The sequence below is a fragment of the Vigna unguiculata genome, chromosome 4 (assembly GCF_037176805.1).
Source record: "Vigna unguiculata cultivar grain cowpea cultivar isolate G323 ecotype 2 chromosome 4, ASM3717680v1, whole genome shotgun sequence".
NCBI classification, from domain to species: Eukaryota; Viridiplantae; Streptophyta; class Magnoliopsida; order Fabales; family Fabaceae; genus Vigna; species Vigna unguiculata.
The window spans coordinates 23,666,515-23,692,794 of NC_140795.1; the positions used below are offsets into that span (position 1 = coordinate 23,666,515).

A 26,280-nucleotide genomic window follows, 5' to 3' on the forward strand; every position below is an offset into this window, starting at 1 on the left:
AAGCCCACATAAAGGCCCAATCACTAGAAGCATGATGAGAAAGATTCACATGGGCCTCTCACAAGATGATCAAGTCAATCATGGGCTTTTTACATTATTCACATGGGCTAAAGAAAATTCTAAAATATGAGATGATGCATGAAGGAAGTAGTGTAGATTTAAATTGGGCCATTGTTTAGGCTTTGTTTTCAATAAAAGCTAGAACACTTTGTGGGATCAATTGGGCCGAGCTCAATTTGCTTCCTTTGGCCAAGAATTACTTGAGTGACTCTCCATTCGGATGCAAGCAAAGCATGAACTAAGCAAGGAGAATGTGATGGAAGCATGGTCCATGTGACTTGGGCAAGAAGAGTGTGATATGCCACTTGGCATCATCAAGACTCATCTACTACATCACATGGTCTACAATCAAGCTTCTTCTCCAAGCTACATTTGCATTTCATCTTTGTTGCATTTTCTCTTCATTTGGTTGGCCATGTGCCTATAAATAGAGCCACTCAAATATTGTAATGGAAACTCTTGAAATTTCTAATAGAATGTTTGTGTTGAGATCACTCCACTCTTCTATTATTTTGAGAGCACACATGGCTAACCTTCTCCTTCATCTCCTCTAGGCACCTTCCATACCATAGCTCCACTTCTACTCTTCATCTTCACCAAAAACGTCCATTGCCTAGAGCTCTTCTTGCTCTTATCTTCATTTCCGCTGCATTTCATCTTCTTTTTGGTGTCTTCCATGGATCCCCTTCCTCTCCTACACCAAGGATGTCCATCAATGGGTATCTATTGCCATCCAAGCCTTTGGTGCATCCATCCTCTTGGTTTGGGTAAGGTTCTTGGTCCATACTTGTCTCTTGTTTTCAATTTCCGTTTTGTCTCTCTTCTCCACTGTTTTCTTCAATTCTTCTAATGTTTTTTCATGTTCTTGTTGCTCTCCACCATTTGACATTGAGGCTACATGAATCTCCATTAATTCATCTTGTAGTACTCCTTGCTTCATTGGTGCAAATCTGTTTTAGGTTCCATTTTCGTTTTCCAGTACTTGTTCTTCTCTTCCTTGTTGTTTTTCTTCATTTTAATCGGTGCATTTTTCAATTTTTAGTTCCTTATGTTGTGTTTTGTCTTAAGTCATGTTTTAGCACTTTAATTCATCTTAATTTTTGTTCATATGGCTGAATTCTGCACTTGCTTGATGAGAACCAAGTCCTACATCACACAAAATGAGCTATGAACTTCAAGTGATGCTTATGGATGTGTAAGACAATGGTCTCACTGTTTTTCGTCCATTTCACCGATTGGATTGTGCTTTTGAGTGTTTAAGATGTTCTTCTATGATTCATACTTGATTTTAGATCATAATCAAGTTCATTCATCTTGAATTTTCATAGAACATCTTACAATTTCCGTGAGCAATTCTGTTCTAGTCTGTTTTTCCAGATTTCACTGCACGCACACCTACTGTTTGAGATTTTTCATGACTTACTGCCTGGTCCAAATTTTAATATGAATTTTTCCTTATTTAGCTAACATCCACACGAAAAATACAAAAAAAAAGAATCATTAAAAAATGTTGAGTACAAAAAAAATGAAAAATCGGCGAAGTTGAGGAAAATTTTGACGTTTTCTGGCGCATTGGTTTTGGGAATTTTGTGTTTTACTACTGTTTTGTGCGTTTTGTGGTGCTTTTAAGTGCTCTTTGTTACTCTAATTGATTCCTTGATTGTGTACTCTATATTGGCTTGAGTTTGCCTTCAATAGAAGTGGAATTTATTTCCTCAATTTGGCACAAAATTTCAATGAGTACAGTGGCTGTTTCTGAGCACTTTTTCTTCTCTGTTTTCAGTTTTTTTTCATCTATTCTAATGCATTTCTAGGTTCCTTTTTGTGGTGCTTTCCTTTCTGTCTAGCCTTTCTTGCTTGTCACTTCTTGAATCTCCTTCTAGTCATGTTTCATTTCAATTATCTTTTGGTTTAACATTTCTAATTAGCTTTTCTTGCTTTCTCCTTTGTTTGGGTTAAAATATTTGACTCTTGGTTATTGGTTGTGATTGAAGATGCTATGAAGTTTAGAATGGTTTCTATGATTTGGTAGCATCTTAGGTGGTGGATATTGGAGTAGAATTTTAGTTTGTGTGCTTATCCTTTTCCTCACCTATTGAGAGTTTTGGACCTATTCATTTGAGAGTGTGTGTGCTAACTCCATTGCTGGGTATAGTTTTTTTGCTGTTTTGTTTTTTGGTGCAAGTTTGGTGGCTATTTTGGCCTTAAAACCAAGAATATAGTTGTTGTTTTGCATTTCATTTTGGTGGCTTAAGGTGCTTACAAGTGCCTTACTTGGTGGTGGTCTTTGTTCAAATCAAAAGGAGGCTACAAGCCAAGCTCTTGGCTCTTGATTTTGTGCAAATTGGCAGCATTTTGGCAGCACTTTGGCAGCACATTTGGAGTTGCATTGTTTCTTATTTTTTTGGCTTTATTTCTTTGTAATTTGTACTTCTTTTTGGCACATCTTATTTGGTACCATTTTGAAGCCTCCTTGATTGTGAAATTGCATCTTTTGAGCATCAAAATTTGAGATATTAAGTGGCTTGAGGTTGCTTCATTTTGAGTACCAAATTAGTGAACCAAATTGGCTTTCAAGTTATCAATTGTATTCATGGCCTACTTAGGTGTCTTGGGGAACCAAAGGTGTTCAATCCCATCTCCTAAGTAGAACCTTTTTCATATTATAGTGCAACGTTTTAGTAAGTGAGTGTGTTAAAAGTTCTAAGTGCTTTCTCACCTTACTTTTAGGCCGCATAGTTAGACGCTTAATGGTTTAAATTTGTGAGACCAAAGTCTCTAAAATTTTTTCCATTTAGGGGTCCGTTCTTAGTGTTAATCTTTTCTTTTCTTTGAGTCTTGTTTGTGCTTGTTGTGAGTTTTTCCTCATGTGATTCTATCTACTTATTACTTGAACATTTGTGTGAACTTTGAGTACTTTTGCAAGTGTAACCTTGGCAAGGATTAGCCTTGGTACTTAAGCAGTCTGTGAGACTCACCTCGCTTACCTGGAGGTACACTTGTGCTAGTCCTCTTCTTTCACCCTTTTATCCAAGTGCATAAGTTCATTCAATCATCATGAGTACATATTCTACATATAGTCCTAGGTTGCATAAGCATGATAGTCATGAGTTGCATCATACATTTCATAGTGACATTCCATTCTTTGGGGAGGATATAGGTCCACTATCATTCATAGATTGGATGTGGGATATAGAGAAGTTGGTGCAACCATTCTTTAATAGATATAGTCAGTATGATATTCTTAGGCATGTTATTTCTAGATTTGTAGGACGTGCACGTGAGTGGTGGCATCAAAGGCAATTTCAAGTTGAAAAGGGAAAAGCATCATGCGTTCATACCTTTTATGAACTGAAAGCATGCATGTGGAAACATTTTGTTCCCTCTTCATATAGGATCACTCGAGAGCAACAGTCTCGACTAGAAAACTTCATTGATATAGGAGATGCTTTCATTCAGAATCTAAAGAAGTTTTCTCATCAAGAAAGAGATTTTAAAGATAAACTTGACTTGCTCTTGAGTAAGAAAAGAGAAATTGAAAAGCAAAGAGAAATTAAACAGCAAAGAAACCATGTGCAAAAAGGGAAAGAGGAGAAGGAAAGAAGAGATAGAGAAGAAGAGGCAAGGAAAGAATCTGACAGGGCATTGAGAGAAAAGAGAGCAAAAATAGAGCTTGAAAAGAAAGAGAAAGAGGAAGAAGAAATCCTACTCAATAAAGGAGTGCTACTAAAGGCACTTCCGACCTCCACAATTCTCATTGAATCAGGAATTTTAAAGGGAGTGCTCAAATCTTTTAACTCTTCTCATTACATCAATCATTCTCATTTGTTCAAACCAATCTTTACTTTTGCTGAGTTTTTCAAAGCCAATTTCCCTTCCTATTGTTTTAAACTCCTCAAAGATTTTACAAAATCAGACTTTGAGTTAATGTTGCCTACTAGGTTTGAGACAACTCAAAGTACACAAAATTATTTTTGTGAAGTAGGTCTTGTTCATCTTCAAGTAACTTTCAACAATACAACAAGACTTCTTTTGTCCTTACTTTAGATATATTCCTGCTTATCAGTATGGTGTTCATTCCACTTTCAATATATCTCATTTAATTCCATTTGTAGGATCCATGGATGATGAACACCAAGATTTGAGGGCAAATCCTCTTCAAGGGGGAGGGGATGATGTGACCCCAACAAGCCCAACCTCAAATGCATCAACAAGCCCAAGCCCACATAAAGGCCCAATCACTAGAAGCATGATGACAAAGATTCACATGGGCCTCTCACAAGATGATCAAGTCAATCATGGGCTTTTTACATTATTCACAAGGGCTAAAGAAATCTCTAAAATATGAGATGATGCATGAAGGAAGTAGTCTAGATTTAAATTGGGCCATTGTTTAGGCTTTATTTTCAATAAAAGCTAGAACACTTTTTGGGATCAATTGGGTCGAGCCCAATTTGCTACCTTTGGCCAAGAATTACTTGTGTGACTCTCCATTTGGATGCAAGCAAAGCATGAACTAAGCAAGGAGAATGTGATGGAAGCATGGTCCATGTGACTTGGGCAAGAAGAGTGTGATATGCCACTTGGCATCATCAAGACTCATCTACTACATCACATGGTCTACAATCAAGCTTCTTCTCCAAGCTACATTTGCATTTCATCTTTGTTGCATTTTCTCTTCATTTGGCCAGCCATGTGCCTATAAATAGAGCCACTCAAATATTGTAAAGGAAACTCTTGAAATTTCTAATAAAATGTTTGTGTTGAGATCACTCCACTCTTCTATTATTTTGAGAGCACTCATGGCTAACCTTCTCCTTCATCTCCTCTAGGCACCTTCCATACCATAGCTCCACTTCTACTCTTCATCTTCACCAAAAACCTCCATTGCTTAGAGCTCTTCTTGCTCTTATCTTCATTTCCGCTGCATTTCATCTTCTTTTTGGTGTCTTCCATGGATCCCCTTCCTCTCCTACACCAAGGTCGTCCATCATTACCAAGGGCACCACCACTTGCGGCATCAATCATATTTCGATCCATGTGGTGCAGACCTTCATAAAAATACTGCAAAAGGAGATGTTCAAAGATCTGATGGTGTGGGCAGCTTGAACAGAGATTCTTGAACCTCTCCCAGTACTCATAAAGGGTCTCCCTAGATTGCTGCTTGATGCCAGAAATTTCCTTCCTTATGGTTGTTGTCCTTGAAGTAGGGAAGACCTTGGCAAGGAACAATCTCTTTAGGTAGTACAACTAGTCTTTCGCATTACCCTCCAAAGAATGAGGGAAAGCCTTCAAGTTTACATGGTCCTCTTGGACATATGTAGGCTTCATGGTGGAACAGACGACATGAAATTGCTTCAAGTGTTTGCACGAGTCCTCACCTGCACGACCATGCAACTTTGGCAACAAGTGTATTAAACTAGTTTTCAGCACATATGGAACTTCCTCCTCAGGGTATTGAATGCATAAACTATCATAAGTGAACTCTGGTGCAGTGAGCTCACTCATGGTTCTCTCATGAGGTGGAGGAGGTTGAGCCATGTTATCAGTATGAAAATCAAAATGCTCAGAATAAATAGTATGCTCAGAATGCAAAGAATGAGGAGTGTCAGGAATGTGATAAGAATCATAAGAGTCAGGAAAAGTCACTGAATATTCAGCATGCAAAGATGGATTCCTAAGATGCCTACTTCCTCTATGGAATGTCCGATCAATCTCAGGGTCAAATGGTTGTAATTCACTTGGGTTTCCCCTAGTCATGCACCAAAAAACATGAATTTTAGTGACATTGGCATAACATAGGGTATAACTACAAGTATACTCAAACGATCTCCAAATGACTTGAAAATTGGTAGGATATTCCTGTGAGTGGTCAAAAAGAAGCACAAAAAAAAATCAGATCAAAAATCAAAGTACAAGTATTTTTAACAATTTTTCAAAAGTGGAAAAAATGAAGAAAAATCACAAAAAACATTACTGAAATGTAGAAAATGGCATTTTCTGGAGAATCTGAGTTTGCAAACCGGAAAAGCTAGGTCCGACAAGGTGGGAAATCAAATTCCACCCCAAATGCATATAAAATAATAGTGATTCTGATAACTAGAGCAAAGGTTATGGTCCTCTGAAGTTTGACTAAAAATCAGTCCAAATTTTTTTTGAAACTCTCAACTTAGACCATACCAACTGCTCCAACTATTTTTCCCATCAAATTCAATGTTTTAGAAGTGGGGGAAAAAATTTCAAGTCAAAACAAGCACCATAGCTACCAGAACAAAAATTCAGAAGTTAAATGCCAGATTCGGACACTATTCGGACACCGTAGCTAAAAGAAAGCTCTTTGAGTATAGTTTCCAGAAAAAAAAGAACCAATGCATTTGGAGTTTTGTGGAGAAAGTTATGATCAAATTAGTGAGCAAATGTCAGATCTGCAAAGAATACGTGAATCAGCGTTTTCAGGTTTTGTTGTGGCAGTTTGGCTACGATTTTTGCACCTCTTTAAGCTCCTAAATATGGTTGGATAACATGTCTTTGGATGTTTAGTCTTTGAGCCTCAAATCCATGAGTTTAAATGCATGATAGCTACATGTTTGTGTCTTTGTGTATGGCATGTTAATTCTTTAAATGTAGCTAACTTTTTCTTATTCTTTTTTTTCCAAGTGTTTGAATCTTGCTTTCACTTTATGTCTTGCTTGATGTATGCTCCATGAAATTGATTTTGGCCTAAAACTTGAGGAACTAAGTGTCCAAGCCACCTAAAACTCTTTCTCACCATTTTATGAAACTAGTTATTAAAGGAGAAAATTTTGCACCAATTTTTGCCTAAAAACCGAGAGCAACCTTGCTCATACTTGAGAATTGGGTGATATTGGCTAATTAGTTTCATGCTTTAACTTGGTTATGATCTGTCTTGGTGTATGCATGATTTAAGACTTGAAGATTTTTGTCAAGTACTTTTCATAGATTCTTTAAAATGTGTTTTTCTTGTTTTAGTCTTGTTAAAAGTTTTGTCTCAGACTTTTCTTCTTTAGAGTTTAGCTTTCCTTGTTTTTATGTTTTTCTTGCTTGTCACTAGGTGTTCTTTGTTTTGTCTTACTAGTTTTCTTTTCTTGAAACTCTTGGGATATTGGGGCCGAATCACTTGTCTTGCATTTGAAAGGTTTTGCACAAGTTTTTAAAAGTGTTTTCTTCAATCCTTTGGTGGATTTTGAGTGTTAGCCTTGCCTTGTTACTTTGGGAGTGTGATCTAAACACTTGGGTTGCATTTTGGGTTGGAATTGGTCTCGGTTTTCATGTTGTCTAACCCCCAATTCATTTATTCTGTCTTGGCTTTGAGTGTTTTGTTGTAGGAATCATGGCAAGTTCATCAAATGCACCTACTCCAAACAAAAACAATACATTGATGAGATTGCTTCGGGATTTTGAGTTGTCTAGGAAGGAGTCCTTTGAACAATTGAGAAAGGACAAGGAGCAAAGTGACCTAGAGAATCCAAGAGCACATTCAAAGGCTTGAAGCTAGGGAGCAAGAAAGAGAGGCTAGGAAAAGAGGGCATTCTAGGCACAACCCATCACAAGAGAAGCAAACTCCAAAGATTACTAAGTTCAAAGGAGAAAATGACCCAAACATCTACATTGAGTGGGACACTAGTGCAGGGAAGGGAAATGACAGCGGTTATTTCCAGCTTTTGACTTCGGGTCTGCAACCGCTGCATATACGACCGAGGTAAAAAGCTAGTATTTTATGCCTCGGTTACAACCCGAGGCATATTTAATCTTTACTGCCTCGGTTTTCGCACAACCGAGGCCTAATGAGTATCAGAAATTCAAAAAATAAAAAAAATTTAATATACTTTCTACCTCGGGTCTGTTTTAACCGCGACAGAAAGTTAACTTTACTGCCTCGGTTCTGGTCTAACCGAGGCATATGGCCAATTAAAAAAACAAATTAAAAATTTGAATAATCTTCTGCCTCGATTTTGGTTACAACCGAGGCATAAAGGTATTTTTTTTTTTAAATTCTAGTCCTATTTTATTCAAATGTAACACATTTAACCTTCAAATTTTGAACCAGAAAACTAGAACAAGCCAGAAACAATATCATAGTACAATTGATGGACTCATTACAATACTTAAATACTATTCATATTGTAGCACTCATTACAATATCATATGCTTTCATAAACATATATACTAAGTACTATTGTACATTTGAATAATATACTTTGTCAAAGCTATCCTTAAATATTTGATGGAGTTGACGGGGATTGATGTACTGGTACCAAATCTCTACACACAAGAGAATAATTTAAATTAGTATATAAACTAAGACAAAATTGCATATAAGTATTTCATATAGTGAAATTATTACCGTTTCCCAACCACTTGTGATATGAGCACGTACAATGGTTGATATCCATTGCATTACATAGTAATCGCACTCATATAAGCCGGTTTGTAAATTATACTACAATGAATGCACATTTATAAGTAATTGATGAAGAAAAGAAATTGAATAATTATAATACTGTAGACCAAAATAGCAAACCTTGAGGCTCAACCATGCTAGCCTTTTTGTTATAGTAGTTGATTTCCCTAACAACATGCTATGTGCAGCGATTGAACTATGAAAAAGGTAAGGTGTTAAGATACAATTATATAAGAAAGAAAGTTCATAAAATTGAGGTTCTTACCAATCTATAACTTGTCTAAGATGGTTAGGTGGAGGCCTGTGCAAGGAACAAAGCCACACAGCAATGTTATCCTTCATGGAAATCACAACTAGTTGCCAATGATGCCTGCAATAAAAACAAAATTCGTTGTTGTACCTTAAAATAATATATTATAATTAGAAGTCAACAAACTACACTTACCCTGAAATATAAGGGACAAAATATATTTTCTTCCCTTGTCCAAAGCATTCGGTGATGTATGCTTGAATGTCATCAAATTTATTGCCTACATGAGTGAGTTAGGGGTCTATGAACCCATATACATCACTCAACCCCATATTGTTACTGACACTAAACATATACCTGGACAAAAAAATTTATTTAATATAAGTTACTATATAAATTAATTAAACATAATGAATAGTTTAGATGCTTACATCATCCATAACTGAATAAGGGTAATATTCAGTTCTTCTGTACCCGACGCAAGCTCTAAGACATATTGCTTATGCAGGTACATTGGGATGTCATTATCTCTCCCAAATACATCAGAATCCCATGGAACTACCATCGGCTTATCACTAATGATGTCAGCAAGCTGGTGTAAGGCACCAAGAGGATCGTCCAAAGATATTGGAATCTTCATAGGTTCAGGACTTTCCACTTCATGCGACTATTAGTACATGGAAAAAATAATTTGATTGTGAACATAAATAACATGTAAACTTAAAATGCAAAGTACTATAAGGTGAGTTTGGGGATCCATACCGAAGGGTCAGAAATAGAACCAACGTACTATAAGATTGAAATGCATATGCCACAGTATATACCTCATCTGTTGGCACAGGGACTATAGCATCTGGTATAATAACTTCCTCTATCGTGACCTTAACCTCATCATCCGCCAGCTCCATACCATGAAGAAAAGTGGCTGCGTGAAATTTTGTTCAACGAGCAACTAATGTCTTCCCTGTACCATGCAGAACATATAGTTCACATCGATGAGTGTTTTTTGCATCATCCCCTGGTACAGCTGGACCCGAGCAACTCCCCTTTCTGCTTCTACCTGTTGGGGGCACAAAAGGTTCTGGTTGGGGAATTAGTTGCGGAGGGTTGCCATGACCACCAAAATGTTGCTCGAACTGACGCATAACCCTTTCAGTGATTTGTTCTGTCAACCGTTGTGTAAGTTTTTCTTCATACTCAGCACTATGTATCCATGAAGATTGACTAGAGGAGCCACCAAAAAATTGACGAGTGTCGACTCTTGATCCAGCAGCACGCACACGTCTGGGGTGCTCAAGTCGTCTAATTACAATAGCAAGAATATCATGACGACCTTCTGGAATGAAAGTACCTTGGGAGCTCTACTCAACCAAGGAGTCCTACAATATAACAAAAGAAAATTAAGAGAAAATCGGTATAAAATGATATTAATGTTTAAGTAAAGTTAACTCTAACAATTTTTTCAGAGAATTCTTGTGCAGTTTCAGAAGTGTAGGTGCCCGATGATCATAGGTGGGCTACCTTCCACTTTTGATGACGAGATGGTGGTGAAGGAGGCGCAAGACAATCATCTTCAGAAGGTGGGGGCCTAGATTTTTCTTTTTCCTTCAATATCTTTTCTTCAAGCTTTCTATACCCACCACGAGACAATATGTGTGGATTTTTATTTTGTTTACTTATTGCTTGGGCTTTTGTCCTTATTTCCTGTAACATATAATTGATTTTATGAATTAGTTCAACTTGTAGACAATTTCAACAAATTTTTGAAGTCTGATGTAGTCTGATGATGAAGTCTGATGATGAAGTCCTCCGATGAGTCCTCCGATGATGAAGTTTGATGGTTAGCCATATATATATTGTTAAAAGAAAAAAATACAAAAGATTAATAACAAATAACATTATTTAACAAAACACGTAAATTTATATAAACAATTTAGATTCATACATAAAGTTATGGATTGGTCATATGTATATTCCCTCATCGTGATCTTCCGGAATTTCTTGTACATCGTCAAGTACTGGGGCCTCATCAAAATTTATCGTTGTTTTAAATGGATGAGTGTCAGCAATATGAAGGTTACTCAAATTCTGTTCATTAACATCAATTTGTCTCTTGCCATGAAGAGCAACAAACCAATGTTCAGTTGCAGGATCTTTTACATAAAAAACTTGAGATGGTTGATGTGCCATGATAAAAGGCTCGTCTCGATAACTCACCTTTCAAAAATCAACTAGAGTCATACCCGATTCATCAATTTTGACACCACTCTTATTATCAATCCACTTACATTTGAACAATGGAATAGTGAACACAGTATAGTCAACCTCCCATATCTCTTCTATTACACCATAGTACGTCATTGACCCAATTACCAGATTTTGATCTTTGGATGTAGAAAATTGCAGCGACTCAACTTCAAGACTCACTCCACTATTTTGTACTGTGCTTTTATCATCCAAAGACTTTGTGTAGAATGTGCAATTCTTAATTTCATAATATGTACAAGTTATGACATCAAATTTCAATCCATTTACTAGCCACATCTAAGTCTCAGAAGATTGTGAATCTTTCAAAACCTCAGATTTAAACCAAAGCATGAATGTTTTGTTATGCTCCATCAACTGCCATTTCTCTGATTGTCTTGGATGTTGTTTCTTTACAATGGCTTTATGTGCAAATAAGTAAGGGATCAGCTCATCAGTGTTGTTCAATATGTATAGATGTGCTTGCAATAGTTCTGCACGATCTTTGGTTACCACATTCACACCCCGGATGTTGTTACTTATAGAACACCTGTTCAACCATGATCTAGGAGGAACTCCTATCGGATTTGATTTTGTCATGTAATCTGAAAAAAACGCAATACTTTCTTTTGCTATATACCTTTCAATCATTGAAGCTTCTGGACAATATTGATTTTTCACGTACCCTTTCAAAATCTTCATATAGCATTCAATAGGATACATCCATCTTAAGTATACTGGCCCACAGAACTTGATTTCTCTTACCAAATGAACAAGAAAATGTACCATAACATCAAAAAAGGATGGAGGGAAAAACATCTCCAGCTGACACAAGATGATAACAATCTCACTTTGAAGGTCATCTAACTTTAAAGGATCAATGACTTTACTACAAATTGAAGAGAAAAATGAACACAAACGAGTTATAGTTTGTCGAACATTTTTTGGTAAAATTCCACGAATAGCCACCGGTAACAATTGTTGCATTAAGACGTGACAATCATGAGACTTCAGGCCAACAAGCTTCAAATCCTGCATTGACACTAAGCTCTTAATATTTGAAGAGTAACCTTGTGGTACCTTGACACTTTTAAGACAAAGGCAAAAACTTATCTTTTCTTGTCTAGACACGGTGTAACATGCGGGAGGCAAATAAGTACGCTTACCCACCTCCCTTGGTGCCAATTCTTTGCAAATATTCATTTCAAGCATATCCAACCGAGCATTTACTCCATCTTTTGTCTTTCCTTGAATGTTAAGTAGTGTACCAATCAATCTATCACACACATTCTTCTCCACATGCATTACATCTATGCAGTGTCTAACCTCTAACTTCGACCAATATGGAAGATAAAAAAATATTGATTTTTTCTTCCAAGGGCTCGTTGTAGATGATTTCTTAGAGGTTTTCCCAAATACATGATGTATTTTATTAACTTTTTCATGAATTTGAAAGCCATTCAATGCAATTGGTGCATCATTATTCTCTTGATGTCCATTAAATGATTTTTTTAACCTTCGATAAGGATGATTCGATTGAAAAAATCTTCGATGGCTGATGAAGGATTGACCCCAACCAAGGATGAAGGCACATGCTTAAGAAGACTAAGCATGTTTAGAAAGGAAGTTCACTAATCCTTCATCCCTTTCAGTTATGTTTGTTATTTTTGATTCCCTAAGTTGACTTAGTTGAATCAACTTTAGTTGACTTGTTGACCTTTGACTAGGTTTGACTTGTTGACTATAGTTGACTTGACTTAAGCCAACATGCTAATCTATGTTTATTTGCTTTGTAGGTTAATTAGGAGTAAGAAAGCAATGCTAGGTTGCGCATGGTGATTTGGGAGCATAAATGATGTGGAGGAGAGAGTAAAGCAAAGCCATAAAGCATAAAGTAAAAGGCATGAAGCAAGTGTACCTATGTACCTTTGGTCTCCTTTGTTTTTAGCACACTTTGCCCACTTTTTGGAGACATATGATGATGAAGGATTATCTTGTTCCTTTTTAAGATTATTGAATATGGTGTGAGTTGATTAAGAAAGCTAAGTGAAATCCCCACTGGACATTAAGATAGCAAGCTATCTAGATGTGAAGGTTCCTTTCACAAAGCTCAAGAGAAGAAGATGATGGATTGATTCAAAACAAAAAGGAAATGGAAGGCACATAAACCATAGAAAACCAAGAACAATTAAAGGAAGAAGAAAATATAAAATGGAAATGAAAGAAATGGTAAAAATGTGAGAAGCACGCCACTACAAGGCTAGGCTAGAAGCCATGGCAACCTTGAAGATGAGTGGATGTGTGCCGCCACTTGCTATGCAAGATAAGGCTTAAAAGTATTCACTCCCAAGGGAGGAAACTCTCACAAATGGTTGAGACACAAGAGTGTTTTTACTTCAAAATGTTCAACCCTTTTACATGTCTAGGAGCACCCCTTATATAGAAGAGTTTAGGGGCCTCTAAGCAAATAAAAGATACCTAAGGATGTCTCTACAAAAACCTAACCCTAGCTTCTAGAAACTAGGTCAAATAAGGTTACAAAAATGAGAGATAAAAGAGCTAACTATGGTGTGTGCAAGGCTAATTTCGTTCTAGCACAAAAGGAGACCAAGAATGTGTCTCATATGTCTCTAGAAAGTGGCCATAGTGTGCTAAAAACAAAGGAGACCAAAGGTACATAGGTACACTTGCTTTATGCCTTTTTCTTTATGCTTTATGCCTTTGCTTTACTCTCTCCTCCACATCATTTATGCTCCCCAATCACCATGTGCCACCTAGCATTGCTTTCTTACTTCTAATTAACCTACAAAGCAAATAAACATAGATTAGCATGTTGGCTTAAGTCAAGTCAACTATAGTCAACAAGTCAAACCTAGTCAAAGGTCAACAAGTCAACTAAAGTTGATTCAACTAAGTCAACTTAGGGAATCAAAAATAACAAACATAAATGAAAGGGATGAAGGATTAGTGAACTTCCTTTCTAAACATGCTTAGTCTTCTTAAGCATGTGCCTCCATCCTTGGTTGGGGTCAATCCTTCATCATCCTCCCCTCCTTGGAGAGAATTTGACCACAAATTCTTTAAGCCTTTGTGGATGGAGCTTGACTTGATTTGGGGGAGGATTTGCGTCTCCTTTTTTTGAGCTCTTGTTCCATCCTTTCTAAGGATATTACCCTTAGCTTTGGTTAGGCGATCTTTATTTTCTAGAGTACTCTTCCTCTCTTGCTTGTGCTTTGGGCCTTCCTTTTTGGCTTGGGAAGAGAAGGAAGAGTGATGCACATGTTGCTTTGGAAGATTTTTTTTGTAGGCAAGTAACACCTTAGTCAAAGCTTGCCCATTTTCGTTTTCTTCTTTATCTTTTCTTATTATATTTCTATCCTTATTAACTTCTTGAGGTGATAGAGGTTGTAAAGTGGTCTTTTTTCCATTTATGAAGAAAATGTATTGGTTGGTATGACCATCATGTAAAGATTGTTTATCAAATTGCCATGGCCTACCTAGTAAGATATGTGTGACTTCCATGGGAACAACATCACATAACACCTCATCTTTATAGCTTCCTATAGAGAAGTTAATTAGGACTTGTTTATTGACATCTATTTCTCCCTCTTTACTTATCCAAGCAAGCTTGTAGGGCTTAGCATGAGGAATGGTCTCTAAGCTAAGCTTTTCCACCAACCTTGTGCTAGCTACATTGGTACTACTTTCTCCATCAATAATTAGAGAGCAAACCCATTTGTTAATTTTGCATCTAGATTGAAAAATGTTTTCTCTTTGAGTTGGCTCAAGCTCACTTTGATCTTGACCTATCATGCGCCTTAATAACATAGGGTCTTTCTCAAAAATTTTAGTTTTATTAGAGGAAGAAGATTCTTTTGAAAGAGAATGGGGAGATGAGTGTTCACTTTCAACATCATTACTCTTCTTTAAGACCATGGTCTTCTTGGTTGGGCAATTTAAAGCAATGTGATTATAACCCAAACATTTAAAACATTTAATGGAACTTGATCTTGAAGAAGTGGAATGGTGAATGTGATCACTTGGAGATTTACTTTTACTTGGTGGTTCTTGATGAGAGTTAGAAGGGAACTTATCATGTCTCTTTTTATGCTTTCCCTTCCATGAGTGACTAAAGTAGTGGTTGGGTGAGTAACTCTTCCTTGCCCTTCTTTTTCTTTTCAATTGAATTTCAATCCCAAGGGCAAGTGTGAAAACATTTTCAAGAGTGGAGTACTCATACAACTCTACTTGGTCTTGTATGTCTCTCCTAAGACCACTCACAAATCTTTTTATTTTCTCTTTGTTAGTTTCTTTTATTTCAACCCTATGCATTTGAGACTCTAATTCTTTAAAGTACTCACTCACACTCATAGAACCTTGGTGAAGCCTTTGGAGCTTCAAAAGAAGTTCCTTCCTATAGGAGGGAGGAACAAATCTAGCGCGCATAAGAGTTTTAATGTCCATCCAAGAAGCCGCGGGTGGCCCTTGGTCATAATTCTTACAAACTTTATGCCACCAAGTATTGGCATACTCCAAAAATCCTAAAACTACTAGATCAACTTGTGTTTGATCCTTTACATCATTTTCATTGAAAATTTGATCAACTTTAGCTTCCCAATCAAGGAAGACTTTGGGATCACTTCCTCCATAGAACTTAGGAATCTTTGGAGTTTCCATCTCTTGTGATGGGTTGCGCCTAGAATGCCCTCTTTTCCTAGCCTCTCTTTCTTGCTCTTTAGCTTCAAGCCTTTTAATGTGCTCTTGGATTCTTAGGTCACTTTGCTCCTTGTCTTTTCTCAATTGTTCAAAGGACTCCTTCCTAGACAACTCCAAATCCCGAAGCAATCTCATCAATGTATTATTTTTGTTTGGAGTAGGTGCATTTGATGAACTTGCCATGATTCCTACAACAAAAACACTCAAATCCGAGACAAAATAAATGGATTAAAGGTTAGAAAACATGAAAACCGAGACCAAATCCAACCCAAAATTGCAACCCAAGTGTTTAGATCACTCTCCCAAAGTAACAAGGCAAGGCTAGCACTCAAAATCCACCAAAGGAGTGAAGCAAACACTTTTAAAAACTTGTTCAAAACCTTTCAAATGCAATACAAGTGATTCGGCCACAACATCCCAAGAGTTTCAAGAAAAGAAAACTACTAAGACAAAACAAAGAACACCTAGTGACAAGCAAGAAAAGCACAAAAACAAGGAAAGCTAAACTCTAAAGAAGAAAAGTTTGAGACAAAACTTTTAACAAGACTAAAACAAGAAAAGCACATTTTAAAGACTCTATGGAAAGCACTTGACAAGCATCTTCAAGTCTTAAATCATGCATACACCAAGAAAGATCATAACCAAGTTAAAGCATGGAACTAATTTGCCAATATCACCCACTTCTCAAGCATGAAACTAGTTGCATAACACTTAGTGAAAAACACACTTTTAGTTCACCAATGAGCAAGATTGCTCTTGGTTTTTAGACAATATTTGGTGCAAAAATTTTCTTCTTTCCACAACTAGTTTCATAAAATGGTGAGAAAGAGTTTTAGGTGGCTTGAACACTTAGTTCCTCAAGTTTTAGGCCAAAATCAATTTCATGGAGCATACATCAAGCAAGACATAAAGTGAAAGCAAGATTCAAATACTTAGAAAAACAAGAATAAGAAAACTTCAAGTTAACATATGACATATGACTCAAGCAAAAGTTAGGCACATTTAAAGACTCAACATGACATACACAACGACACAAACATGTAGCTATCATGCATTTAAACTCATGGATTTGAGGCTCAAAGACTAAGCATCCAAAGACATGTTATCCAACCACATTTAGGAGCTTAAAGAGGTGCAAAAACCGTAGCCAAACTGCCACAACAAAACCTGAAAACGTTGATTCACGTATTCTTGGCAGATCTGACCTTTGCTCACTAATTTGATCATAACTTTCTCCACATAACTCCAAATGCGTTGGTTCTTTTTTTTCTGGAAACTAGACTCATAGAGCTTTCTTTTGACACCAAAAACATAATTTTTGGGCCGCTGAGCTGGTGCAGTTTAATGTTTTAAAATCGTCAAGTTTTCTGCCAGCACTGTTTTTGTGTGTCATGGAAGTGGATTTGAACCATACCAAGATAGCTACAACAAGACAAGGTTAGAACATGAAAAACACCATATTCAAGATAACCTAGGCTCTAGATACCAAATGATGAAGGATTATCTTGTTCCTTTTTAAGATTATTGAATATGGTGTGAGTTGATTAAGAAAGCTAAGTGAAATCCCCACTGGACATTAAGATAGCAAGCTATCTAGATGTGAAGGTTCCTTTCACAAAGCTCAAGAGAAGAAGATGATGGATTGATTCAAAACAAAAAGGAAATGGAAGGCACATAAACCATAGAAAACCAAGAACAATTAAAGGAAGAAGAAAATATAAAATGGAAATGAAAGAAATGGTAAAAATGTGAGAAGCACGCCACTACAAGGCTAGGCTAGAAGCCATGGCAACCTTGAAGATGAGTGGATGTGTGCCGCCACTTGCTATGCAAGATAAGGCTTAAAAGTATTCACTCCCAAGGGAGGAAACTCTCACAAATGGTTGAGACACAAGAGTGTTTTTACTTCAAAATGTTCAACCCTTTTACATGTCTAGGAGCACCCCTTATATAGAAGAGTTTAGGGGCCTCTAAGCAAATAAAAGATACCTAAGGATGTCTCTACAAAAACCTAACCCTAGCTTCTAGAAACTAGGTCAAATAAGGTTACAAAAATGATAGATAAAAGAGCTAACTATGGTGTGTGCAAGGCTAATTTCGTTCTAGCACAAAAGGAGACCAAGAATGTGTCTCATATGTCTCTAGAAAGAAGCCACAGTGTGCTAAAAACAAAGGAGACCAAAGGTACATAGGTACACTTGCTTTATGCCTTTTTCTTTATGCTTTATGCCTTTGCTTTACTCTCTCCTCCACATCATTTATGCTCCCCAATCACCATGTGCCACCTAGCATTGCTTTCTTACTTCTAATTAACCTACAAAGCAAATAAACATAGATTAGCATGTTGGCTTAAGTCAAGTCAACTATAGTCAACAAGTCAAACCTAGTCAAAGGTCAACAAGTCAACTAAAGTTGATTCAACTAAGTCAACTTAGGGAATCAAAAATAACAAACATAAATGAAAGGGATGAAGGATTAGTGAACTTCCTTTCTAAACATGCTTAGTCTTCTTAAGCATGTGCCTCCATCCTTGGTTGGGGTCAATCCTTCATCATATGAGACACATTCTTTGTCTCCTTTTGTTCTAGAACGAAATTAGCCTTGCACACACCATAGTTAGCTCTTTTGTCTCTCATTTTTGTAACCTTATTTGACCTAGTTTCTAGAAGCTAGGGTTAGGTTTTTGTAGAGACATCCTTAGGTATCTTTTATTTTCTTAGAGACCCCTAAACTCTTCTATATAAGGGGTGCTCCTAGACATGTAAAAGGGTTGAACATTTTAAAGTAAAAACACTCTTGTGTCTCAACCATTTGTGAGAGTTTCCTCCCTTGGGAGTGAATACTTTTAAGCCTTATCTTGCATAGCAAGTGGCGGCACACATCCACTCATCTTCAAGGTTGCCATGGCTTCTAGCCTAGCCTTGTAGTGGTGTGCTTCTCACATTTTTACCATTTCTTTCCTTTCCATTTTATGTTTTCTTCTTCCTTTAATTGTTCTTGGTTTTCTATGGTTTATGTGCTTTCCATTTCCTTTTTGTTTTGAATCAATCCATCATCTTCTTCTCTTGAACTTTTTGAAAGGAACCTTCACATCTAGATAGCTTGCTATCTTAATGTCCAGTGGGGATTTCACTTAGCTTTCTTAATCAACTCACACCATATTCAATAATCTTAAAAAGGAACAAGATAATCCTTCATCATTTGGTATCTAGAGCCTAGGTTATCTTGAATATGGTGTTTTTCATGTGCTAACCTTGTCTTGTTGTAGCTATCTTTGTATGGTTCAAATCCACTTCCATTGCACACAAAAACAATGCTGGCAGAAACTGTTCACGATTTTAAAAGATTAAACTGCACCTGCTCTGTTAGTCTAGTTTCTAACAAAAAAAGAACCAATGCATTTGGAGTTTTGTGGAGAGAGTTATGATTGAAATAGTGAGCAAAGGTCAGAGCTGCCGAGATTATCGCGAATCAACGTTTTTCAGGTTATGTTGGGCAGTTTTGGCTACTGTTTTTGTTACTCTTCTTACTTCTAAATGTGGTTGGATAACATGTCTTTGGATGCTTAGTCTTTGAGCCTCAAATCCATGAGTTTAAATGCATGATAGCTACATGTTTGTGTCTTTGTGTATGTCATGTTGAGTCTTTAAATGTGTCCAACTTTTGCTTGAGTCATATGTCATATGCTTCTTTGAGTTATCTTATTCTTGTTTCTAAGTATTTGAGCTATTGCATGAGATATATGCCTTTTGTTGTAGCATGCTCCTTGAAATTGATTTTGACCTAATTTTTAAGGAACTAAGTGTTCAAGACACCCTAAAATATCCTTCTCATCATCTTAAGTACCTAGTTTTGAAAAGAAAAATAATTTTCATGACCAAAAACAGTTTGGCCGAGAGCTAATGTGTTGCTTGGTGAATCCATTTGGCCATTTTTACTAGGTGTTATGCTACCAAATTTTATACTTGGATTTTGGGTGATATTGGCAAATTAGTTCCATGCTTTAACTTGGTTATGATCTTTCTTGGTGTATGCATAATTTGAGGTATAATCTTGGCTTGTTCAAATGCTTTCCATAGTCTTTAAAAGTGTTTTTCATTGCTTTAGTCTTGTTCAAGTTTTGTCTTTAAAACAAAATTTCCTTAGAAGTTAAACTTTCTTGTTTTTGTGCTTTTCTTCCTTGTCACTAGGTGTTCTTTGTTGTGTCTTAATAGTTTTCTTTTCTTGAAACTCTTGGGATGTTGTGGTCGAATCACTTGTCTTGCATTTGAAAGGTTTTGAACAAGTTTTTAAAAGTTTTTGCTTCACTCCTTTGGTGGATTTTGAGTGTTAGCCTTGCCTTGTTACTTTGGGAGAGTGATCTAAACACTTGGGTTACATTTTGGGTTGGAATTGGTCTTGGTTTTCATGTTGTCTAACCCCTAATTCATTTATTTTGTTTTGGCTTTGAGTGTTTTATTGTAGGAATCATGGCAAGTTCATCAAATGCTCCTACTCCAAACAAAAACAATACATTGATGAGATTGCTTCGGGATTTGGAGTTGTCTAGGATGGAGTCCTTTGAACAATTGAGAAAGGACAAGGAGCAAAGTGACCTAAGAATCCAAGAGCACATTCAAAGGCTTGAAGCTAGGGAGCAAGAAAGAAAGGCTAGGAAAAGAAGGCATTCTAGGCACAACCCATCACAAGAGAAGCAAACTCCAAAGATTCCTAAGTTCAAAGGAGAAAATGACCCAAACATCTACATTGAGTGGGAACAAAAAGTGGACCAAATTTTTACCATTCATGTAGTTAGTTATCAAAAGCAAGTAGATTTGGTAGTCTTAGAGTTTGAGGATTATGCCATGACTTGGTGGCATCAATTATGTATGGACAATATTAACCAAGAATCACTCGCGACTTCTTGGAGGGACCTTAAAAATTTGATGCGCGCTAGATTTGTTCCTTCCTACTATAGGAGGGAGACTCTTTTGAAGCTCCAAAGGCTTCAACAAGGGTCCATGTGTGTGGATGAATATTACAAGTTAATGGAGTCCATGCTTTTAAAAGTAGGAATCCAATTTGAAAGTGAAGAGGAAAAGGTAGCTAGATTTGTGAGTGGGTTAAGGAGGGACATACAAGATTTAGTAGAGTTATATGAGTACTCCTCTCTTGACAAAGTTTTACATTTGGCCATCAAAGTTGAAACTCAATTGCAAAAGAAAAAAGAGGCCAAGAGGAGTGGTTCATACAATGACTACTATTCTAGTACTTGGAAAGATAAAGAAAGAAAACATGATAAATCACCACTCAAGAGTTCCAAAGACCCACCTCCTAGGACTAATTCGTCTAGGCCTTCTAATGAAACTCCTAATTCTTCTCAAGGTACAAGGACAAGTTCTATAAAATGTTTTAAGTGTTTGGGATATGGGCACATAGCTTCAAATTGTCCCACCAAAAGAACCATGGCCTTAAACCTTAAAAAAGAAGTAGAGAGTGAACATTTTTTCCCCCTTCCCCCAAAAGTACTTCTTCCCACACTTCTTCTTCAAGTGAAAGGATTAAACCCCTTGAAGGTGGATTGTTAATGATAAGGCACCAACTAAGAGAAGTTTCCAAGGAACTTGACCCTTCTCAAAGACAAAACCTTTTTCATTCAAGGTGTCATATCAAAGACAAACTATGTCCCCTCCTCATAGATAATGGAAGTTGTGTAAATGTGGTTAGCACAAGGGTTGTGGACAAGCTTGGCTTGAAAACTATCCCTCATGCCAAGCCCTACAAGCTATCATGGCTTAATAAAGAAGACATTAAAGTAACTCAACAAGTCCTCATTAACTTTTCAATTGGAAATTTTAAAGATGAGGTGTTATGTGATGTTGTGCCTATGGAAGAAACTCATATTTTGTTAGGTAGGCCATGGCAATTTGATAGAAAAGTCTTTTATGATGGTCATGCTAACACCTATGCTTTCTCCCAAGGCAAGAAGTTCACACTCCTACCTCTCTCACCCAATCAAGCAAATGAGGACCAAAATAAAGTGAAAGATAAGAGAAAAGATGAAAAAGAAAAAGAGCAAGTTACCTCCAAAGTGTTACTTGCCTCTAAAAAAATATTTTCAAAGCAAGATGGACATCACCATCCTTTCTTCTCTTGCAAGGCTCAAAAGGAAGACCCAATGCGCAAGCATGAGAAGAATAGTGGTCTAGAAAAGAGGGATGGCCTAACCAAAGCTAGGGGTAGTACCCTTAGAAAAGATGGAACCAGAGCTCATAAAAGGGAGGCGCAAACCTCCCCCAAATCAAGTCAAGCTCCATCTATAAAGGCTTAAAGAATTTGTGGTCAAATTCTCTTCAAGAAGGGGAGGATGATGAAGGATTGACCCCAACCAAGGATGAAGGCACATGCTTAAGAAGACTAAGCATGTTTAGAAAGGAAGTTCACTAATCCTTCATCGCTTTCATTTATGTTTGTTATTTTTGATTCCCTAAGTTGACTTAGTTGAATCAACTTTAGTTGACTTGTTGACCTTTGACTAGGTTTGACTTGTTGACTATAGTTGACTTGACTTAAGCCAACATGCTAATCTATGTTTATTTGCTTTGTAGGTTAATTAGGAGTAAGAAAGCAATGCTAGGTGGCGCATGGTGATTTGGGAGCATAAATGATGTGGAGGAGAGAGTAAAGCAAAGCCATAAAGCATAAAGTAAAAGGCATGAAGCAAGTGTACCTATGTACCTTTGGTCTCCTTTGTTTTTAGCACACTTTGCCCACTTTTTGGAGACATATGAGACACATTCTTTGTCTCCTTTTCTTCTAGAACGAAATTAGCCTTGCACACACCATAGTTAGCTCTTTTGTCTCTCATTTTTGTAACCTTATTTGACCTAGTTTCTAGAAGCTAGGGTTAGGTTTTTGTAGAGACATCCTTAGGTATCTTTTATTTTCTTAGAGACCCCTAAACTCTTCTATATAAGGGGTGCTCCTAGACATGTAAAAGGGTTGAACATTTTAAAGTAAAAACACTCTTGTGTCTCAACCATTTGTGAGAGTTTCCTCCCTTGGGAGTGAATACTTTTAAGCCTTATCTTGCATAGCAAGTGGCGGCACACATCCACTCATCTTCAAGGTTGCCATGGCTTCTAGCCTAGCCTTGTAGTGGCGTGCTTCTCACATTTTTACCATTTCTTTCCTTTCCATTTTATGTTTTCTTCTTCCTTTAATTGTTCTTGGTTTTCTATGGTTTATGTGCTTTCCATTTCCTTTTTGTTTTGAATCAATCCATCATCTTCTTCTCTTGAGCTTTTTAAAAGGAACCTTCACATCTAGATAGCTTGCTATCTTAATGTCCAGTGGGGATTTCACTTAGCTTTCTTAATCAACTCACACCATATTCAATAATCTTAAAAAGGAACAAGATAATCCTTCATCATATATATTATTTTCCTTCCGTATTTCAATTGATGAGCTGTAGTGTTTTCTTCACATATAGGACATGCTTTATGACCCTTGACACTATACCCTGACAAATTACCATAAGCTGGAAAATCATTAATTGTGCAAAATAACATTGCACGCATCATGAAAGTCTTAGAAGTAAAAGCATTAAATGTTTCAACCCCATCCTCCCACAAAATATTCAAGTCTTCAACTAGTGGACTGAGATAAACATCTATGTCATTTCCAGGCTGTCTTGGACCGGATATCATCATAGACAACATTATGTACTTTCTCTTCATGCAAAGTCCAGGAGACAATTTGTAAATAAATAATACAACGGGCCAGCAGCTGTGGTTGGTACTTAAATTACCAAATGGATTCATTCCATCAGTAGCTAAACCAAAGCGAATATTTCTACATTCTTCACCAAATTGGGGGAACTCTTGATCAATATTTTTCCATTGCATTGAATCAGCTGGATGACGAAGCAGGCTGTCACATATTCTCTCATCTGCATGCCATCGAAGGTTTTTAGCGTCTTTTGGATTCGCAAACAAACGTTTAAGTCTAGGTACGATTGGAAGGTACCAGACTACTTTCAAAGCGGGTCCATCCTTTTCTAACTCACCTTTATCTTCATTATTGATTTTCTCCTTGTACCGTGATAAGCCACACTTCAGACACTTTTTCAATCCTTCAAATTCTTTCTTATAGAGTATGCAATCATTAGGACATGCATGTATCCGTTTATACTCCATACCCATCGGACAAAGAATTTTTTTGGCATCATAGTTGCGAGTAGGTAGTGTATTTCCGTCTGGAAGCATTTCATTCAACAACACTAATAATTCTGTGAAACTCTTATCGGTCCACCCATTAGTCGCCTTCAAATTCATCAATCTTAACACCGCTGACAACCTTGTAAACTTAGTTGAACCAACATACAACGGAGTCTCTGAATCAGTAGAGATTGTCTCATACACGTGCTTGGGCAAAAGCTTCAGCGCCAACATCACGAATCATGTCCTCTAATTTGTCTTCTTCACGTTGATCTTCCATGATGGAATCCACAAATTTTCAGTTCGAGAGACAGTTGGGAAGTCTGTTAATTCGCCATGCCATGTCCATATTGTATAACTTGGAAGGAAACCATCGCAGATAAGATGTTCCCTAATTGCAGTTGCATTCAACTTTCTCGCATTCAAACAGTTCACACAAGGACATCTAAACTTCACTTCATCATCACTTCTACCTTCATAACGTTGCGCAAATTGTATAAATTCTTCTACTCCTTTCTCATACTCAACATTGATGCGTGGCAAGTAAATCCAGTCTCGATCCAACATTTATATACTGAAATTGTGTGAACAATTTCAGTAATCTTTAAATGAATGATCACCTCGCTTTTGTATTTAAGGTGTGACCCCATCCCATTCAAGAAGATTCACTTCTTCTAGTTTATTGGTGCATACTAATTTTAAAACACATATCTTAAATTTCACGAAATTTCACCAGCATTTCGCATTGGTCTTCAGGTTACACGAAAAGAAAGTGATTATTAACCACAATCAAATATGCACCCAAAGATCAATACAAACACAATTGACAAATATTCATGAATATTGAGATATGTATATTAAAATAGACATGCACTAATAAACTATTAAAAAGTGATTAATCTTCTTAAACTGTCCAACCGGACAATTCAAGATTGAATACATTTAAATTATTAGTATTGTCTCCTTTTAAAAAAATACATATTCTTTAAAAAAAAATACTTACAGACAAGTAAATAATTTTCGTATTTAATCTCAAACGTGAAACTATGGCTAACTCCATGCAACGACAATTTGAGATCAAACAAAATAAACTGATTTACTTTAAAATATAAATAAAAAAACATACTAAATAAACAATATACTAAACAATTATAAGCTCATAATAAAATTAAGAACTTGGAGCGTGAGACATGAGTAACAACGGAGGAGAATCAATCGTACTCACAGTCGGACAACAAGGATAGTACGTGAACACTGTCAAAAGTTTAAAATAAATTCTCATGAAATTGATACATACTAACTCCTAGGATCCAAATTATCTCCTAGTACAAACAATCCAAAATTTCTTCCATATTTTTAATAATCTCAAATTCAAGATTGAAAATATAAGAACATACAAGCAATCCAAAAAATTAAATCCAGGCGAATCCAAAAACAATCCAAATCGTAAAAATAAACATACCAAGGAGTGGGGGATTGAATAGAGGCAATGGCAGCTGATAACGCTATCGTTGACGCGATCAAATTAATACTACTTATCTATAACAACTTCAGTATTGTTAAGAAAGTAGTCAATAAAATAGTAAGGGTAAAGTAACCCAAAGTCGTCTCCCAACGAACACGGAATTGATTTTTAACAAGTTAGTTCTTATAAAACTATACAAGAGTTAGTCAAATAATATTATAAAAATATGAAGGATAAAGATAAGAAGATAAAATAAGATATAAACAATAGTAAAGAAAATAGATTGATTCCATTACTTTTTCAAAATAGATTCATCATCGGTTATCTAAAGATTATTGCTCGATTAATTATTATTATAGATTTACAAATTAATCAATGTAAAGTCTCAATTAATTTGTTGGCATTCTCACTTTTAACCAAAGTATAGTCTCAATTAAAAGTGAGAACTTTTAGATTATTCACAGTAAATTCAACCAAAGTACAGTCTCAATCAAATTTACTATGCCTAATCATGTCTAGTCTTTTATCTCCTCATCAAATAAAAAGCTTAATTAATCAAAGTAAAGTCTCAATTAATTTTAGTTAGAGTAAATACCTTTAATCAAAGTAAAGTCTCAATTATTGGTAAAAACTCATTCAATCACATGAAAGTTTTTAAATAAAATCAAAGTAAAGTTTCAATTAAATTTAAAAACCCTTGAACTCATATGATCAACATGCATATAGATTTAAAATCATTACTTTTTACGTGATTCAAAGATAAAAGACATAGATGAATTAAAACCTCAACAATAATAAAAAATAACAAAGAAATTATTTCATTCTAACCTCAAAATCCATAATGAAATTACAATGGAATCAACCCAAGAAGTTTAGCAATCCATGGAATACAAAATAAAAAGAAGAATAGAGAGAAGAAAAGAGA

The 26,280-nt window shown here is 36.3% G+C and overlaps 1 protein-coding gene, 1 non-coding gene and 1 pseudogene across 2 annotated transcripts; 1 reads left to right on the forward strand and 2 right to left on the reverse strand.

The window, feature by feature from the left end:
- The first annotated feature begins 5,146 nt into the window (after positions 1–5,146).
- On the forward strand, positions 5,147–5,253 carry LOC114172277 (small nucleolar RNA R71). The gene has a single exon (XR_003601435.1). It is a non-coding gene; the product is annotated as a small nucleolar RNA R71 (small nucleolar RNA).
- A 2,994-nt stretch (positions 5,254–8,247) lies between these two features.
- Positions 8,248–9,640, reverse strand: LOC146886958 (uncharacterized). The gene is made up of 7 exons (XM_085671952.1): positions 9,557–9,640; positions 9,207–9,399; positions 8,928–9,012; positions 8,748–8,852; positions 8,603–8,678; positions 8,426–8,521; positions 8,248–8,343 (listed from the first exon to the last, which is right to left on the reverse strand). The coding sequence occupies exons 1-7, from the start codon at positions 9,638–9,640 to the stop codon at positions 8,248–8,250; spliced, it is 735 nt and encodes a 244-aa protein (XP_085528078.1).
- Positions 9,641–23,127: 13,487 nt separating this feature from the next.
- LOC146886959 (uncharacterized) lies at positions 23,128–24,457 on the reverse strand (annotated as a pseudogene).
- Positions 24,458–26,280: the final 1,823 nt, after the last annotated feature.